Source organism: Pseudochaenichthys georgianus, chromosome 10 (assembly GCF_902827115.2).
Source record: "Pseudochaenichthys georgianus chromosome 10, fPseGeo1.2, whole genome shotgun sequence".
Taxonomy (NCBI): domain Eukaryota; kingdom Metazoa; phylum Chordata; class Actinopteri; order Perciformes; family Channichthyidae; genus Pseudochaenichthys; species Pseudochaenichthys georgianus.
The window spans coordinates 15,718,294-15,738,151 of record NC_047512.1 but is presented as its reverse complement, the minus strand read 5'-3'; the positions used below and the strand labels follow the sequence as shown (position 1 = coordinate 15,738,151).

General features: G+C 43.4%; 1 protein-coding gene across 11 annotated transcripts in view; it reads left to right on the top strand.

The window, feature by feature from the left end:
* map7d3 (MAP7 domain containing 3) overlaps nucleotides 1-19,858 on the top strand; it is a 33,190-nt gene that overhangs the window by 10,125 nt on the left and 3,207 nt on the right. The window contains exons 1-18 of one of the 11 annotated variants that reach the window (XM_034092632.2): nucleotides 3,334-3,421; nucleotides 3,510-3,611; nucleotides 3,930-4,010; nucleotides 4,151-4,314; nucleotides 4,574-4,685; nucleotides 5,672-5,755; nucleotides 6,502-6,609; nucleotides 7,311-7,412; nucleotides 7,813-7,911; nucleotides 9,742-9,867; nucleotides 11,903-12,021; nucleotides 15,731-15,906; nucleotides 16,028-16,248; nucleotides 18,203-18,332; nucleotides 18,426-18,711; nucleotides 18,849-18,899; nucleotides 18,979-19,081; nucleotides 19,298-19,448. In XM_034092632.2, the coding sequence (XP_033948523.1) occupies nucleotides 3,349-3,421; nucleotides 3,510-3,611; nucleotides 3,930-4,010; nucleotides 4,151-4,314; nucleotides 4,574-4,685; nucleotides 5,672-5,755; nucleotides 6,502-6,609; nucleotides 7,311-7,412; nucleotides 7,813-7,911; nucleotides 9,742-9,867; nucleotides 11,903-12,021; nucleotides 15,731-15,906; nucleotides 16,028-16,248; nucleotides 18,203-18,332; nucleotides 18,426-18,711; nucleotides 18,849-18,899; nucleotides 18,979-19,081; nucleotides 19,298-19,448 (2,288 nt within the window). In that variant the 5' untranslated portion in view covers nucleotides 3,334-3,348. Of the gene's footprint in view, nucleotides 1-3,333; nucleotides 3,422-3,509; nucleotides 3,612-3,929; nucleotides 4,011-4,150; nucleotides 4,315-4,573; nucleotides 4,686-5,671; nucleotides 5,756-6,501; nucleotides 6,610-7,310; nucleotides 7,413-7,812; nucleotides 7,912-9,741; nucleotides 9,868-11,878; nucleotides 12,022-15,730; nucleotides 15,907-16,027; nucleotides 16,249-18,202; nucleotides 18,333-18,425; nucleotides 18,712-18,848; nucleotides 18,900-18,978; nucleotides 19,082-19,297; nucleotides 19,449-19,858 lie in introns of those variants that run through there. The other 10 variants (XM_034092631.2, XM_034092633.2, XM_034092634.2 and 7 more) reach the window with 10 other exon arrangements.

Below are 19,858 nucleotides of genomic sequence, written 5' to 3'. Positions count from 1 at the left end.
TTTAGATCTTTGAGTTCATCTCATGAAAAATGGGAGCAAAAACAAAAGTGTTGCATTTATATTTTGTTCAGTGTATAACCATTCAATTCACTGACTAAGGCTGCACTTCCTGTAGTTGCTTTGTGAAGAAAAGCCGTCCATGGATAGGCTGACGTGTTTGATGTGAAGTAGCAGATATTCTTTAGCTTGCATTAGCAACAGCCTAATGATGTGTTCAAGTACGGCTGGGGGAAGGTGACACCACGGTATTTGTTTACTATCAGAGTTTTATCACACAATATATATTGATTTGATATTGCAAGATAAAACTACCCTTCCCTTTATCAGACACTACTTAAAGAGGAGCCGATCTGAAGTGTGGCTACTTAATGTAGGAAATAAAATAAAAGTCCTCGAGTGCGGGTATACAAACTGCTTCGTGGCGCATCATGACTCGGCAAATCATGTTGCAAGCAATGGAAATAAGCCATGTTTTCTCTTGTCTCTCTGAAAGCTGAGGGAGAGGCAGTACTAATGGGCTTTAAGTTCACTTGGTCAATATTGGATTGGCTTTTCTGTGATGCTATAGCCTACAAATCAATATGGTTTTCATGTTTACAAATCTTTATATTTATTTTTCCACATTAAGGGTTTTTATCGATGACCCCAATGTTTGATATTCTTTATCCAAGTGAGTCAATACTGCTGGTGTATTTGCCTGTTGTAGATTAATGACTAGAAACGGCATACACCAGGACGGATCATTTTCAAGATATTGTTTGAGATTCACAATAGGGCTGCACGATATATCGTGTCGTGACGATAATCGCGATATGCGCATGCGCGATATTCACATCGCAGGACGTACGATATAAAAAAATTGTAGGCAAATTAACTCAAACATGTCATGTTACAATTATTTTGCTGCTTGCTACAAAAGGAAAACTTGCGCGGCTCTCATGTCAGGGGTACTTGAGTGAGTGACATACAGGCTCTGCATGCACAGCAAACCAGCAATCACAATCAAATCTCCAAAGCAAACGCACCCGGTGATTAAAGGTAAAAACACTGAATAAAGTAGTTTCATGTGTTTCTCCAGTGCAGTTCGGCGCTGCTAACCGAGCTAGCTCAGCTTGTTGCTCTGATAACTTAAGATCCAGACTATGGATCGACCGATATGGCTTTTTCAAGGCCGATACCGATACTGATTATTAGTAATCAAGGAGACCGATAACCGATATTTGGAACCGATATACATTTGCAGTAAAATCAGAAAATCTTGGTTTCAAAATGTAGAATAACACAAACTCCAACACAACTTCTTTGAAATGCATTTAAGCATCTTACAACTGGTTTCCTCTCTGTGCCCTTTTCTTTCGTGCAGCCATCTGCTATGAGTTAGAGAGAGACAAGAAGTGGGGCTGCAGGCTGACATGCTTAACTAACAATAATGCTTAATTTATTATATCAAACCAATGCCTGTCTATCTAGCATAAAATCCCAATAAACTGCTAGCAACTGCAAAACACTAGTGCTAGCTAATGTTTCGCAAACTATTAAAAGTGAGGCTATTACAGTAGACCTAACGTTAGACTAGTAGCCTCACTTCTAATATTTTGCTAAACATTAGCTAGATACATGTTGATTAGCTAATGAGCTTCACATATCAACCTGAAAAACTGCGAGGCTTCACTCGCAGCCCCCCCCTCCGCACCACAGTTCCGCTGCAAGACGCTGCACGCTGACTGACTTCCCGCGTCCCTGTGTAACTGGGAAGCTGATAGAATTGGATCAATAGATCGTGCTGTTTTTGCAACTTCAGCATAGGGGATTGGGATGTTTATTGAACTTCGGCTTTCAACTGATTTACCTTCAAAACACATGTATGGCTCTGCCGCTCAGCGCTGCTGCTTGCCTCTGTCTGTGTCTGCGTTCTTCGCACCTGCCTGTAATCTGAGAAGGTCCCGCCTCTATGGCTGGCTCCCGCCCGGAAAATCTTCAGTGTTGATTGACACTTCAGTAATAGCCTATCAGATAGCGCTGTGGGCGGGACATTGCTCGTGCACAGAGAGGTGACTGCAGACAGAGAAATGGCCGCATCAGAGCCAAAGTGTTATCGACAATTTTATAAAAAAAAGGCCGATACCGATAATCGGTCAAATGAGGAATATCGGCCTGGCCGATAATCGGTCGACCCCTAATCCAGACGTCCGTGACTAAAATCCTTCATCCGGTTAAATATAGTTAAAAAAATACCAATTGTATAGCATTAAAGTTCAAGAAAGTATGGTTTGCGGGGGAAAAAACTGTCTTTTCTTCAATTCGTGTATGTTTTCATATCGCAATATATATCGCCCGGGGGGGGGGGAAATCGCAATGTCAGTTTTTTCCAATATCGTGCAGCCCTAATTCACAATTAATTTAACTATCATTGTTTATTGTTTTGTTTGTGTTAGATTCAGTAGCATACTCCGATTTTAGAAGTTTCTCTCTGGCCATGCTTTTTAACTGTATAACCACAACATGTTAATGGTGATGTACAGTTCATGTAATTTGCAGTACAATAAATAGGCTTACACTTTGAAGAGACAAGGTTATATAAACATAATTGTAATGTAATGATAATAACAGTCATCGAAAGTTGTATTCATTTTTATTATGTGCAAATTGGAAGAAGTAGTTTTATTGGGTTGTAACAACATTAAAATGTTATGTTAGAGAAAGAGATTGGGAGGGCCTTTACGAACTCAGAAGTGTTCATCAGTAGTGTGCATATCACATGACTGACCCTCAGTGTCTCTGTCAGCAGTTCTGTAATGCTGAACACTCACCGACAAAGTGGGAAAGAGGCTGGAGAAAAGGCTGATACCAGGACACATAAAGCTTAATCATGTCCTCATTGCGTCCTTCCTTTCCGCCCCTGTATCTCCTAATCATGATTTCCCTGTTAATAGATTTGAATGTGCTCTTGGCTCTTTGTTGGTCTGGGTGGGAGAGTTCATACTTGCTCATTCATTCATACTGTATGTGAAATTGCTTCATAGCGTTTGGGTAATATATTCAAATGAAAACAGTCTATAAAATGCACAAGAAAATAAAAAATGTAACCGCTTTAAGCACAGGATGACTTGAAATTGGAGTAGTTTGGTGTAACCCTAGTAAGTAGTGCACCCCTGGCGTATTAGCTGTATACCGGGAAACTCACAAGAGTTTGATTCCAGACATGTTTCTCACAGCAGCCCATCCCTCCAAGCTTGTCACAGGAAGCAGTGTATAGCTGGCTACAGGGTTAACCATGAGCGGGGGGTTATGTCAGACGGCTGAATAGCTGGATTGTTCTGTAGTTTCAAATCCGTTGGATCTGTCTGAATGAGCATTCCTATTGAGAACAAAGTGGCTGAATTAAACTTGAAGGAGAACCCAAAGAAATTCTGTTCACTAGGTAGTATTTGATATCCCAGCTTTGCAAGACATGATGTGGCTGTAGTTCTTGGTTTTTTAAACTGCGGATGTATGTGTGTTTCCTACAGCTGCAGCTGCACAGGCCCAAGCCGAGGAGCGGCGCAGCCTGGCAGATAACAGCCCAGGACCTACAACCAACGCTCCAGCTAAACCTCAGGGGAATAGGCCAGGTAAAAGACACCACATGGTGACACAGAAACACATTGGTTCCCACAGACACTGCCCTGTCACCGCTCTATTATATTCCATAATCTGAACCATTAGATGCAACACAATCCACTTCCAGCACCCTGTCAGTGTAGCTTACTGCAGGTGAAGCTTAGTCATTATCTTATTACTACAATGACAGTCACATGCACACGCCTGCTTCCTGATTCAAAGCTGTTGTAACGCTGCGCTGCATTCTAATTCTCTCCTTTGTTTTCTGAATATGCGCTGCTGATATGTTTTACCTTTTTAACCACATGAATACATGTATGTGTTTGCAGTCATTGACGGTGCTGCACTTAGAATAGACGACCGACTGCGAGTGGCAAAAGAGAGGCGAGAGGAGGCAGAGAAACAGCAGGGTGAGTCGGCTATCCGACTATCAGCTATGGGCTCTCAGTTCCTGTTTCAAATTATTTTAGCCGTAGCTTTAGAAATCATACTATAATGCGTGTCTTTTCTTCCTGCATGTATCGTATGCACATATTGTATGTGTGATCAGCTTTGCGAGACTCTCATATCATGGATCGGGAGCGCAAGGCCAAGATGCAAGTGGAGCGTCAGGTGGAGGAGCGACAGAAAAAGCTTGACGAACAGAAAAGAAAGGAGGAGCAGAAAAGATTGGCTGTGGAGGAGAAGAGGAAGCAGAAACAGGAAGAGGAAAAGGTAGCTGCAGTCTCTCAGCAGGGCTTATTTTTGCCCACTTCATTTGACTCGGCTAAAATAATTCAAATGTCATCGAAACACAGGTTTATGTTCCTTTGCATATATTTTTAAAAGAGAGGAAATAATCTGAATAAGGACAGTGTAAAAGGCAAAATATAACAACTATTTCTGATATATATTGTGGTTATGACATTGTTTAGTCCTCTTCACTTACGGCTAAATGAATTGTAAATATCTCTTCCTCTATGTGATGCTGAAGGAGCACTATGAGGCAGTGATGCGGCGGACTTTAGAGCGCAGTCAGCGTGTGGAGCAGAGACAGAAAAGATGGTCCTGGGGGGGACTGTCCACAGACTCTGATGGACGGACAGGTAGAGGCACTTCCTTCACCCGTATACAAGTCCACCCCTTTCTATTCTGTTACCATGGTGCATTAAAGAGCCAGTAAGATTACATGAAAATCTCAATGCTAGACATGAAAGTCGTCACGTTGATAATGGGATTATGGTTCTATCCAGACACAACATGTACAAGCAATTGAAAGCTACTTTTTGCCAGACAACACCCGTAGCTGTATTCTGTTAAAGAATAGTGCTCGCAAGCTGGTACACATGACACTTGGCCTGAATGTTATCATCTTAGGCAAAGTACTAGGTTCTTTTTCATAAATGCAGAGAGGTGACTGTGTCTTTTTTTTACTGTGATCCATACAAAAGTAACTTGTGATGCCAAATTCACACAAATATGTTATGTTTTTCATTTGTAGGGGCAGCCACAGCTTTAATAACATTGATGTTGGCAGCTAACGGGTTATCAGTCAAGCATTATTTCTTGATTTATTTATTTCCAATGAATAGCTCCAAATCTGAATCCCGAAGCGACAAAGAGAGTCCCTAATAAGACCGGTGAAGTAGATTTCTAAACAATCTTATTAAGTCAACACTCAAATTGTTACATTATCTTGCTGACAGTACTGTCAAAATGTCAGCAGTATGCAAGCCTTGCAAGATCAGAATATATAATTTTAAATTAATATTCTGTCAAACTCTCACAACACTACCTGCATGTGAACACTCAATGCCACTGTACAATTACTCTCACAGTTGGAAGTTGCAGAACTCTGAATAACTTTTGTAACTATGAAATACATGGGTAATTTAAATGATATGGTCGAGGTACTATCTGATGACTCTTTGGCAAATCCTCTTATCGGTATATCTTGTGATTTCGTCACTGGGTGTCAGGCAAAGGCTGAGGGCTAGCAGCCAGGACCCCCCTCTTGTCTCTCATGTATGAAGGATGTTCCTCGGCATCTTGTGTTGTATGGCTCCTCTCTGAGAGCTGTCTTTCCCCACAGGAGACTCTGATGCCGGTGCCTCCTCTCCAGTAACTATAGTTATCTCCCCTGCCTCGCCAGAAAAGCCTCCAACGAGTCAACAAGGTTTTGTTTATTGATAATATGCTCACCAATGTAGCAACACAGCATGAACTGGCACTCTAGATATCTTGGTTACCTTCTATGCTTTCCACAGCCCCCCCCCCCCACCCCACCAACCCCCCACCTGCAGTCTAACTGGCAGCTTTTCACTAACAGTTTTTGTATGGGTGGCCTGTGTTCTGAATGTGCCTTCTTTGGGGTGAAAAGCTGAAAGTGAAGCTTTAGGATTTTCACTCACTCACACTGTCAAGCACCTCTGGCTCACACAGGCGACTTTGCATGGAAGTCCAATCTAATGGCACACAAAAAACAGGACTAATATCAGCTCTGGATTCTCTGGGTCCTGTCGTGTTCGTGATGCTCTTTATAAGTGTTTGTTCACTAACCACCGTGCTTTGCTTTAAAACCACAACAACTTCGTTATGGTTTGGCAAAAATGTACATTCTCATGTTAAACATGATATTTATCAACATATTCATGCTTTATATCATGTGTTTTGCTACGTGTGCATCACTAAATGTGCACTGCATCAGTAGCACGTTAGATCAATGGGTAAGGGGGGACGGTATATCAGAGTATGGAGCTACTCTGTTTTAATCTTAGGAATAGTAATGAAACCGCATATATCCCTTTATTACGATCTTGCAGTTCCTTGTTCTCCCTTGTGTGCAACCAAATGCCCTCCTCCATTGGCCCACCTCTAGTGTAAACCCCTCCTCCCTTGTCTGTCTCTCCTCCTCCCTTGTAGTTGACAAGCGCTCCACATCCACCATGAACCTGAAACAGATGTCCGAGCCTGGCATCAGTAAACGCCTATCCTCCTCCTCTGCCATGCTTATAAAATCTCCCGACAAACGTAAGTCTCCTCTTTTCCCTCTCTCCTTCTCCTTCCCTCCCTTCCTCATTTGCTCCCTCCCTCCCTCCCTTCATCTGGCTGACCCCCTACCCTCCCTGTCCTCCTGTGCTGTCTCTAAACCAACAGATCTGGGTCCAAACAGACTTATTATCAGCCAGGTTTCTAATGTTTAAGTTCTACCAGGTGAAAAAAACAAATCCTGGACTGATCTCTGATTCTTGTGCTCTCCATGTCCAGGACTTTACACACAGGCTCACTGGAGCACTGACAGACTGGTAAACTCACGTTAGCGCTCTGTCTCCGTTCCTGCTAATGACAAGTATGCTACTTGCCTTCTAAATCCATACAAAGCATTGAATCAAATTTCATTTCAAATGTTCCGAATCAGAAGGGGATCCAAGCACCATTCATTCATAAATGTGCTCATAGGGGTAAAGTAGCCCGTCACAGTATTCCTAATCATATTTGATTCACAAAAATCTACAAAATTAGCCGATTTTGACATTTCACTATAATTTCACTGGACTGCCAGTTCCTTTTCTGTTTTCTGATATTGTTGATTCTCTTTTGCTCTCAACCTCATATTTCAGCTTTTCTTTTTCTAGGCCTTTGAGAATATCTTTTAAGAAGTCCGAGATACTTTTTTCCATTCACAAGACATGACTAAATTCCCCGTTGGGTGTTTCATCATTGTCTCCCAGGTGTTAAGCAGAGGAGTTCGTCTTGTAACCGGTTGCCTAACAATGGCAATGCTGCTCAGGCCAGTAAGGAAGACGGCAAAAAGCTTCAGGTGGAACCGACAGGTGCAAACAATTCCAACAATATGCTTTTGTAACAAAGATGGTGTACTGTGCACAATTTAGCAAACCACCACAGTTCATATAGAAAACCTAAGCTTTGTCACAGGTATGACAACTACAAAGCAGGCTGACTTTTGACATGCTAAAGGATTACACACTTTTTTAATACTACAACTGGGTACCTGCATCATGTCCTGAACTATTCTCACATTGGGAAGTTAGCACACTCCTCTGTATACTTGTGTGTACGTTATCTATGTAGACTTCACGTCAGCTGCGGTCTGCCCTAGCCCGGTGACTCACACAACGCCAAATGAAGTGCACATGACTTGTAAACTGTCTTTGGGGATTCCTTGTGGACTCCAGTGCCTGCTTGGCTGTAACTCCACTCTCATGTCCGTAGGCCGTTCCCTCACGAAGAGAAGTTCCTCCCTCACACGAGTAAGTGCAGGCAGAGCACAGACTCCTGCCAAGCCTGATAAGGGGACAACGGATAATCAAGGTGGCTAGCATGAACCATCGGCAAACGTTTTTTCTAATGCCACCATCTGCATCACTCAGGCAACCCTTTTTTAAATAACAAGCATGTCGCTCTCATGTTCACAGCTTGCTCACCCTGAATTTTGCTCGGATTTTTAAACTTTAACAGCACTGTCGGCTACTAAGAGGTTTTGGGATAACACATGGCTTTGTTCAGTGTCATCGGCTTTATTTATCCTTATAAACGGGCCAACTCTTCATGTGTTTCCTTTTCTTCTGTCTACGTTCTCTTCCAATTAAGCATTGCTCACTGACTGCTGAATTATCCCTCGGCAGCTGCTAAGCCTCTCTAAAGTGTGTCTGTGATTTACTGGGAACACTAGGTATGCCTTAACCTTCCTGCTAATTGAACCTACCAGATCTCTTTCCGTGCCTGACTGTGCCATGTTTCTTACTGACAGATTATCTTTCTCTTTTAACCTTTTTTTAATTGTTTTATCAAGGAATGGTTATGTTGTGCTGTGCCTGCACTAACACAGTGAATTGTTGTATTGTGTCACAAAGTGTTGATTGTTTTCTCCCTCCAAGATATATTTCAGTCTCTAGGCTCGTGCTCCAGCGTGGTGTTTGTCAGTGCCATCCCACCATTGCACCCCCAGAGCACCGAAATAATCACAGCAGCTCACTGCAGTCTGTCTATAACCATTAACCACCAATGCTTTTGTTTGTCCTACAGCTACATGTCAACATTCGTGCAGACCATCTAATGTTAAAATGTTCCTGTTTTGTATACATGTTTGTTTGGTGTGATTAACCTATACAGATAATACAACACGGTAAAATCATTCATTCTGATTTAATACTTATAATCTGAAAAAATAAACACTTCTTACGCCATTAACCCAAAAACTCCCAAATGATAACCCATATATCTTATGATAACCTTAGCTCGGACTAATAACTCAGATTGTGAGTACCTGGGTGAAAAGCATCTTGCTGTGCTGCCAATCTCCAACGGCTAGCACTCAACCGCTAACAAACAAGTCTGTCTGCAACAGATGTCTTCTCCAAAGGGAAGTGTGTGACTCCTTTTTAAAGAGATAGCATTCAGGGACATGTGGCAAAATCAACCCATCAACACTTTTAACTCATCTCGTATAATATCTGCTTTGTAGCTTAGGTAGCGGCGACGGCTAAATATGGAATTGCTAATTCTTTAATTTCATGGAAGCAAGAACTCTTTGTTTCTGCTGTGAAATCAATGTCCACCACAGTGCTTTCGTAATAAGCTGACCGTTGAAGTAAGCCTTCTTTTCTTAATCCATTTTGGCACATATTTTATATTAAATATGGAAATGTTTCCCAGCAGAAGCTAAAAGAACTCTTGCCGGGCCACGGTCACTTTTAGGTTTTTTCACTACCCTATAGGTTTCCTCTAATGACTCTTTGAAGTTCACTAATGAATTGTTTTTCCCATCAGCACGCCTCCCTCAACCTTAAAGGACCATTGATTTGACCTCATTATCTGACTACTGTTTTAACTGATCTTCAGTAACCAAACAATCAGTCTTTGGTCTGTCTCAGCACTCTTCCATGGCGTCCTTTATCCTCATTTAATATCACTGAAAGTTAACAGGACCTTGATAAGGAGCCCATGTAAGACTATTGACACACAACCTTTGGTTCTTAATGTTGCTTCTTTCCTGTTGGTTAAATCACGTGGTGAATTCTCCAAACTTAATTGACCCCCCCTTCCCTCCTTTGTTTTACTTTCATCCCCCATTCTCATCCACTCTTTCCTTCTTGGCCTCTTTGTTCTCTCTTTTTTTTGGGTGCTTTTTCGGCCGTGTAGCTCGCAAGGCAGCGGTCGGCACTGTGGACGGAGGGGTCCTTAGTCGCCTGCTCACCCCCACCCAGGCCTCACTAGCTAGGAGCAAGAGCGCCGCCGCCCTGTCAGCTGAAGGAACAAATGCTCCAGGTAACCTAGGAGACCCTGACGGAGAGAAAGGATGGCTAGACAAAGACCCTGGTGCTCCCTAGTTACATCATTTTACCAGTAGCAAATCATCCCAGCATCACTTCACTACATCCAAACTCATTCCCCAGACATTGTCCTGCTGTAAGGATCCTTTCAAAGCAAATGGTTGCCTCTTGGTGGTGGGATTACAGAAGTCGCTGCTCCCTGTTTTTAAAGTCGCTGTAAACAATCAGCTGTTTATGCTTTATGTACGGTTATTATTTGCAGCAAAGTGCAGTCATGTGAGAGAGCATAGTCACAAATATTGACACACACACACACACACACACACACACACACACACACACACACACACACACACACACACACACACACACACACACACACACACACACACACACACAGGTCCAGCTCACATGCAATCTCAGACCTGACACAATTGGCTGTTGTGTGCTGAGCTGAGCAGGTCTGACTTGGCTGGGAGCATGTCTCTGCGTCCGAGGAGTCTCCGGGTCCATGCTGGGAGATTTGCTCTAAGCTGCTTACCTGTTGGTTCTTGTTACGTCAGAATGAGACTGTTGGGCTCTTGCATGTGTTCTGGTGGCCACACTAAAGCGCTGGGGACGCCAGTACACGTTGCTGAAATTGGGATAGCGAGCATATTCCGTTAAATATGAGGGCTTAAAGTCACACTAATCAAATTCAGTATGTCCCAATTCTGGCACTAGATTTGGAGCTGATATTTTGTAGTAAGAATATGGCCATCTAGGTGGCGTTGAGCATCCCACAGGAGGACTTGCATGCCTTACATGTTGTTCTTCATGTGTTATTGTACAATGCGAGGGATCTACATTAGATAAGGCAGCGGTTGAGAATATACAGCGCAGGCATCTGGTTTGAACCCCCTGACACACACTGATGCACACAGCCTTTTTCTTGTTCACTTTTTTTATGGATGGAAAGTAGCATACTGTGAAGCACTGACTCACTTCAACGCTGCAACTGTATTTCCCGTGATGGTTTTAGGCTGTTGTGTTTATTGACCAGCCATTACAAACCCATTAGCAGCTATAGATCTCCTGCTAAGTACAGCCCCAGCAGAGCGATGACACATCACATTTAAAAGCAGCATTCATAGCCCATGATAGGGGACATTTCATAGCTGCTCAGTGCACAATCGGAGTGAATTACAAAACACATTTGTGAACAGGCTGTAGCAGGGAGTGTTCTCCAGGTCCAGGATTATCACGGCTAATCCCTCAATCTGACACGGCAAGCTCATAGCCAGCGGACTACAGTCTTTACTCTCCTTGCTAAATACAGGAGACATTGAACTCGTGGTAAAGACAGTCATTTAACAGCACAGTGTCTACATTGTAGACGGTCGTGTTTCCAAATGGGTTTCTGAATTCTTTAGTTACTGTGAGGCAGTGTTTGTGCCAGAGATGGCTTTGTCCTGCTATGAAAAATGTGGCATTCAATGTCAGATTTTAAGTCCAGAACGTTAGAGTATTATGGCAGGAAGAATTCTAAAGTCTACTACTCAACATTTGTTGTTACTTTAACTGAACACAACACTCGACTCAACATTCATTGTGTGTTTAGTGTACTAATGAATCTGTGTGATGTGTGTGTTGTATTGTGTTGGTGGTAGGTTTTGTGTAGTGTTGTGTTTGGTGTTTTATGGTGTGTTCAGGGACTGGGAGTGTCTGGGGTTTTTGTGAGACTGTTGCTCTCTGCTCCTCATGTCTCCTGTGATCTTCAAAAAACTGTGTCCTGCCTGATGTCATGTGCTATTTCTAACAAATCGCTTTTCTTTGTGCTCTTGTCCCCTTAATAAAATGCTCTTTCACTTCTTCCAAACATCATCTGCCCTCCCTTCCTCTCTCCTTTCTCCCTCTACTCCCTTCATTTGTCTTTCCTTTGCTGCTTTGCTGTCCAACTCGACCGCTTTTCACGCCTCCCATTGGCTGTGCTTCCCTGGCCATGCGATGACTGTGTCCTTTACCAGAGTGTCACCTGTGTCCTCGCTCAGCCTCTGCCAGTCCCCTGAACCCACCGCGGGGGGGCCCCGTGCGCAGCCGCAGCATTGACCGGCAGAAGAGCGGCATGACCACCTCGGTGTCGGCCGACGGAGCCCTCGACCCTTCAATGGTGAGAACACCTCTTTATGCTAATGTACCTAGCACCACTGGCCTACGAAGAAAGCTCAATCGGAAAAGAAAACAATTGTCAGTGTTGTTATTTACTAAATGGAAAGCTTTCTCTTCCTGAAAGTCCTCCCTCTGCTCTTCTCCGTAAGCTGGTGCTATTACCCTTTACATAAATGTATATTTCTATGGCTATGCTAATGGTTATACAAGTACTTATCATACATGTGTGTAAAATGACTATGTAGGAGGTATACCTCAGTGGGACGCTGCATGGTACGGTATCGAAATCTGTTTGCTAGATTTGAACTGTTGCTATTTCCGATAGAACTGTGGTCTCAAGGATAATGTTGAGTTATTTTACAGCCCTTAGTCAGTCAGTCAGTTTGCATTTACTGATGGAGTAACCTGGCGTTAGATGGCATCTTCTAATCTGACAATATTATCACTCCTATCACAAAGTGTTAACACATTTAGCATGAATGACATTGAGGTTTTAAGTAGAGATGTCCCGATCCGATCACGTGATCGGGGATCGGAGCCGGTCACGTGATTTTCCAAAAATCGGGGAGAAAAAAATCGGGGAACGGGATTTTAAAAAAAAAAAAATTATAATTTTTTTTTTATTATTTAATGTTACAAAACAAAAATGACCATGTTCACGTCTTAAAGTCATCCTGAGGACTTAGTTTTGGTTTAAAATTACACAACATCATGTATGTGTTGCTTCTTTTGGGCTTGTTTAGACCTGGTTGCTTATTTCTCTGAAATCTGGCAACAGAGTGGGCGCAGTGTCTCGTAGCAGTAAGCTAACGAGAGGCTACGTTCAGCTGGTGACTCGGGAGTCGGGACAGAGAAAATGTCAGGAGTTTGGAAGTATTATAAAATTGAAAGCGAAGGCAGTGTAACAGCCAGATACAATGTTTGCAAGGCGGAGACATTTAAAAGGAAAGAGAAACTGCCCCAGAACAGTGAAAAGGCAAACAAAATAACAGCCAAGATAGCTGAATTCATCGCATTGGATGACCAGCCGTTATCAGTTACCTTTTTTTTCTCTTAATGCATTGCATAAAGATCGGATCGGGAAAAATCGGTATTGGCAGATTGTCAAAATCAAATGATCGGAATCGGATCGGGAGCAAAAAAAGGTGATCGGGACATCCCTAGTTTTAAGGATGAGTAGGATACTTTTTTGTGTGTTTTTTATAAACATAATTTAGAGAATATTGTACAGTATTATGTAATTTGTTCAGTTTATAATGATGCTTTACATGAGAAAGTCGTTTAATTTGACCTGGAAAATACGGATAGACTATAATGTTGTGTTGTAGTTGACACTTTATTTAATTGTTGGTAGCACTTGAGAGAGACACCCTTTGACAGCACAGAGATGTCTTACATGGGGACAAGAAGTGCAGGCTTTCCTGAATTGAAATGACATGCTTGGTGAAATAAGGCGATGGCTCCAAAGACTCTGATTTATGTGCACATATCCGGCCTCATTTGCCTGTCAAAGTATTTCTGCAGGAGGAGAACAGTAGGGAAATGGTGTTCCTCCTCCAGCTGTTTGACCTTTGCTGGTCGATCATAATAGAAACGTGTACGTAAATTGCCAAAACGTTATCCTGCTTATTGCTACAACTTTATTCAGGGACATTTTCTCTGAGTTACTCTTCTCTAAATAAAGCTTAACTATGTTTAAGCCACCCCCCAGGGAAAGGAAGCAAGCTGAGCCGCAGCAATGTGTCTGCACTACCTGCAGAAGGGCTGTCGTAGGCATCGGCTCGAGAATCGACACCAAACAGAAAAGCTTCTGTACGCTTTGTATTCCAGTGACGTCACCAACTGATCATGAGCGGTTTTATTTCAGTGCTCAATAAGCTTGAAAAATGTGACACAACACTCCTTGATGAATAACAGACCTAAGCTACTAAAAGCTATTTGATTCAGAAAAAAACACTTTCCACCAACTGCTGACAAATGTGGTAAAACTAGTAACTGCTTCTTTCTAACGCTGATCATCATGGGTGATGGTTCCGATCTCTCTCTCTCTCTCTCTCTCTCTCTCTCTCTCTCTCTCTCTCTCTCTCTCTCTCTCTCTCTCTCTCGATAACCCGACCATTTTCCTCTTTCTCTCTCTCGATAACCCGACCATTTTCCTCTCTCTCTCTCTCTCTCTCTCTCTCTCTCTCTCTCTCTCTCGATAACCCGACCATTTTCCTCTCTCTCTCTCTCTCTCTCGATAACCCGACCATTTTCCTCTCTGGCTGTGAAGGGCCTCATTGTCATCCCATGAGACAAAGGGATCCACAGTGGCCGGATAATAAAAAGATCAGACCATGCAAAGCAGACCCACCCTGACTCTGAGGCCTCTTCTCTCCTGGCCATTTCATTGTCTTTTCTCCTCCACACGCACAAACTGGTGTGGCGGTCATTGAAATGCACAGCTGATCGCTCACTCTGACACACTGAGTTAGGCTTTCTGACTACAGGCGGGGTGTTTCAAAAGGTATATTAGAAAACAACAATAATCGTGCACAATTAAACTCTGTAGGTCGGCTGCATGCTTACTCGTTTCCATGTTTTGCTTATTAAAGGATATTATTAGGGGTGTAGGTTTGTTATGGGGAAATGACTTTAGTGTAATGCTTCGAGAGGACTTCTGGTTACCGCTCTGGCTCCAATACCATATTGACTTAAATAGGAAATGAAAATGTTGTCCCTGACTCCTTGTTATAAACTGTGCTCCAATTGGTTATCTTTCCAAGACTTTGATTGTGTTGTAAACTCTATTATAAAGGTGGGGCCATTTCTTACATTTCCCTCCTGTTCAGACCTGCCATTTCCAGTTGCTTTGTTGATCCATCACAAGTGGCTTCCAGTCAGTTCACATCTCACATTATTGGACTTATCCGGTGACCACTTTGTGTTGAGGATAAACACCTCATTCCTGTTTGCATTAAGTAACTAAATACATATTCTAGCTGCAAAGAGCATCGGATAAGAGCAGGCGGGCGGGTGTCGGATATCGGCAGAGCACTGAAATAAAAATCACTGACACGACATCACAGGAACTTTGATAACCCATTCTCTCTCTGTGGTTTCTGTGACGGGAGATCGTTTCTTTGTAACTCATTTTACAGTACAGTTAAAAACAATATATACAGAGCTCAGACATTGTGGACAAAGTGATCGATTGATTTCCGCACCCTGGTTTGAGTTGATCAGGACTTCTTTCAATGTGACCCACAATCCATCAGTGATGGGATCACAAAAGACGCATGTTAATACCTGGTCTGAACGTTCAGTACTGAAGGCTTGGCTGGGACAGCACTGTATATGTTCCTCTGTGTGTCACATGGCTGACCTTGCTGTGCTCTCTGTCATCATGTTTGCGGTGACCAACATAGCACATGAGCATTAAAAATAGATGAATTAAACCTGATCCACGGCTCCTTCACAACAGCATTGTGTCACTGTTTAAAGCTAGTCAAACCTGGGGAGGCGGGCTTATACAGAATTCAATCATCCATGTTCCTTCTATTGATACTTACAATAATAATAATATAGGCTCTTTTTTGATTACATCATTTACAACTTTTTTGTTAAAGACAAACAAAAGGTAAAGGTCATTTAAAGGATTTATTTTGAGTTCTTAGCATGATCCTTTTCAGTGATTAATAGTTATTATTGTCCCATCTGTGGAACTACAGAAGGACAAGACGTCTTCTTCGCCTGGAGGGCAACGTCCCGCCTCCCCATCTTCTACCCTGGGACGCAACCGCTCACCATCCCCGGCCCCCAACCCGGCCCCAAAGAGGACCCCCTCCCCGGCCCCAAAGAGGACCCCCTCCCCGGCCCCGAAGAGGACCCCCTCCCCAGCATCCAAGTACGACTACTTCTCCAAAACGGCTTCATTGACACTTGATTTTAGGTTCTATGAGTTTGGATGCAGCTTTTCCTCTTGATCTCATGACAAAGCACCAACGGCTCACACTTTGTTCTTCCAGGCAGAATTCCAAGACGCGCCCGCCCTCACCAGGTGCGATGAAGCAGCGCCCCCCGTCCCCCGGGTCTTCGTCAGCCAAACCTCCACCTATCCAGAAACCAGCCCTCACTCCAACAGGGCCCGCCACCTTGAGAAAGAGAGACTCCAAATCCAAGGATATGTGTCCTGTCCTGGCTGTGTCTCCTCTGCCCTCTGAGTCCAGCAAGAGCAAAGAGAAAGACGGTGAGCAATTCTCTGTGATCAGAATACTGTCCACAGTTTAAATGCTTTGTTTTCCTTAAACTGTAATGTAGTTAAACCATTCCATTTTTAGTACTAACCATGTATAACAGGTCCATATCAAGTCAGACTTAACAACCCTGGTCAGCTGACAAACTTTAATAAGTCAGTAACAATATTTGCTAAGGCTGATATTTATTCTGGCGACCAGGATGTTTGCGCTGGTGCATCGAGACGTGCTGTCAATGTCTGGGAGTGAAGTGACCCAGCATGATATGGTTTTCGTCTCTGCTCTATATAAATATTACTGCGGGGCCAAACCCACTTACGCTCCCAAGATGGGTCCAAGTCAGATACTTGTCAAACTCTTTATTCAGATAGCTTTGTAAAAGAGATGCAGCCATCGTTCGGGCGTGATCAGGCTCATATCTCGTCGTTTCCTTTGACCAAATGTACACAAGTGCGGCATGATGGTTTTACGTTACACACACGCACACAGGTTGCATAGACGGGTACGTCGCAGTCACTAACACACACACTATAGCGCGCATCATGTTGTCAACGGGAAAGTTATACAGCGCAAAAGATAAGAAGACATCAAGGTTTCAATTTGTAACACTTTTCAATCTTAAACAACGTGTTGAGGAAGAACCGTTGAAACAACTACCTTGACCAGAGTCCTCGTGTAACTATTTCTAAAGTAATCCTAGAGCTCTGGTCCCGAGACCCCTCCCTCTTCTCGTGCACCATGGAGTCAGTAGGAGGGAGCAGGCCGGGGGAACGCCCCATTTGACATTCTTGTAAATAGATACTGACTTATTAATAGTTTAATTTATAAATAGATAAAGAAATCTCGTCTCTTCTTTATATTATACTTTATTTAATCCATACTGGAAGGGGTGGAAACTAAATTAAAATGGGGAAATAGAGCAGCAGGAACTATTGGATCAAAAATAAATTGCAGTGGGAGGTTCTAACCTTTTTCTAAAAGACAAAAAAGAGATGATTTATTAGACTGTGTGTGTGTGTGTGTGTGTGTGTGTGTGTGTGTGTGTGTGTGTGTGTGTGTGTGTGTGTGTGTGTGTGTGTGTGTGTGTGTGTGTGTGTGTGTGTGTGTGTGTGTGTGTGTGTGTGTGGGGTCACATCCTGTTAGAGATCGGGGTGTTTGCTGCTGCCACCTCCTGGAGAGACGGGTGTTCTGCAAAAAGAAATAGCTCAATAATAGCTTTTGCTTTTTTAAAGCAAAGATGGTTGTCAGCTGTGCATATGAAAGATGTTGAAGCTAAAAAGTTGACACAGTTTAGGCACATTTATGTGAATGAGTGTATTCAACGGAAATATTATTTGATATCATCTAACCCTTTTATTAGACCAAATAACAAAATAGTGTTTGTTTTTGATGTAACATCCAAATGAAATACTTGACAAAAATCCACATCTGACATTCTGCTCATCAATTGTTCAACATTGCCGACAAGGCCTATGACCACGGGTCAGGTTTGGTCAAGTTGACATAGAGATACCTTACAGAAATATGCATGCAGTAATCCACCCTCTCTTCCTCTGACACACGCACGCACACGCACACGCACACGCACACGCACACACACACACACACACACACACACACACACACACACACACACACACACACCCACCCCGAACGACATTGAGTCTGCTGGTCTCTGTCCTTGCCTCAGGCAATACAATGATGCTATTATAATGCATAAGATAGCCTACAATAGAATAATATACTCAAAGTAATAAATTATATTTATGTACCGTCATATTGCTTTACCCTCTGAATTATTTCAAAGAGCTCAGAGATCATGTGAAAGTCACCCAACTCAGAATCAGGCAGCTTCCTCTATGATCCATGTGTCTCCCTCTGTTGAGGAATGGGTGACAGGGCGACATCATGCCGTGCGTAACGTATTTTCTTTCCCTGCCCTGTCAGACTCTAAAGGCTCGACGGGCACCAACTCTGCCGCTGAGGCAGCAAAGATCCTGGCGGAGAACCGGAGATTAATGCGGGAGCAGAAAGAGAAGGAGGAGCAGCTCCGGTTACAGAGGGAGGAAGAGGAGAAGTAAGAGTATTGGGATTATTCTCTTAATTCTCTCACTTTCCCCGCTCTGTTTATTGTGAGTATTCTTACTAACTGCTGTCTCTGCCGTACCAGGGTGAGAAAGGAAGAGGAGATGCGCTTAGCGGAGGAGGCTCGCCTGATACGCCTGGAGGAGGAGAAGAAGCTTGCGGAGGAGAAGAAAATCCGAGACGAGGAAGATGCTCTTCTAGCTGAGGAGGAGCGGGTGAAAATGGCAGAAGAGGAGGTGGTGAAACAGGCCGAGCTGCAGAAGGAGCGGGAGGAGGCCGAGGCCAAGGCTCTGGAGGAGGCCGAGAAGGTCCGTCAGGAGAGAGAGCGCGTCATGCAGCAGAACCAGCAGGAGCGCATGGAGAGGAAGAAGGTATGGCGACACCTCAGTGACTGCCACATCACTCCGTTTACATGTCATGACGTTATTTACCAGCGTGGTGTCTTCATGACAACATCTCTTCTTCCTTTTATACATATAACCTTCTCACGCTCTTTTCTCCGTTTCAGAGAATTGAAGAGATCATGAAAAGAACCAGAAAGGGGGAGCAGAGCGAAAAGGTGAGCTCACGTTCACTCAGCCAGCAGAGAATCCTTTACTCGGAGTGTACGCCAACACGTCTTTGTGTCTCCTCCATAGGGTGAGGCAGGAGAGGATGATGAGGATGAGGAGGATGATGAGGATGACAAACAGGAGGATGAAGATGACGATGAAGAGGAGCAGATAAACTGTGAAACTCAGAGTAAGTGGTCAGGCGTCCACACTGGTTACAGTTTCAGGATCACTGTATGTATCGCTGCCTTTCTGAATGTGGTGCCTCACCACTGAGTGAAGGCGTGTCTTCCCTCTGTGGGTTAGTTTGCAGACACTTTACATAAAAGGCCCATTCGTGGGAATTTACATAAAACTCATCTTGTGACTCATCTAAACCAAATCTGTTCCTCTATTGACACGGTAGGCCAGGAAGAGGACAAAGCTGAGTGCGATCTGTCCTCCGGTGAGCCGGAGGCGGAGCGAGAGGCGCCGCCGGGCAGCGTGAACGGGAAACCAGAGACTGACGACAAGGAGAATAACAACGGCATGAGCACAGAGGAGACGCAGGCAGTGAGGTACGACTCGAGACAAGACAATGAAATAACGAGACCCTCCCAGAAAGCGCTCGAGTGTATTGTAATCTCAAATAAAGAACAGAAGGGGCTCAATTAATTGATTTTGTTTAAATACTACAGTGGATATTAAAATGTCAGACCCATTGATCACTATGATAGGATAGCGTGAACATATCAGAATTGGTATATTTCAATAAGCTTTGTCAAAATAGCCGCAACAGCAGGCCGATCCGCTCTTTGTATTATCCTAAACCATATGAATATAGGCGGATGCCCGCTGGTTGGTTAGTAGAAGTTCAGTGGAATGTGATTTTCTCCGATTGACTAGACAATTATCCAGCCCCATCTTTTATTCGACTGGATTTCTTTCTGCTAACTCAAAGCTGAGCTGATAAATCTCATGAACCTTC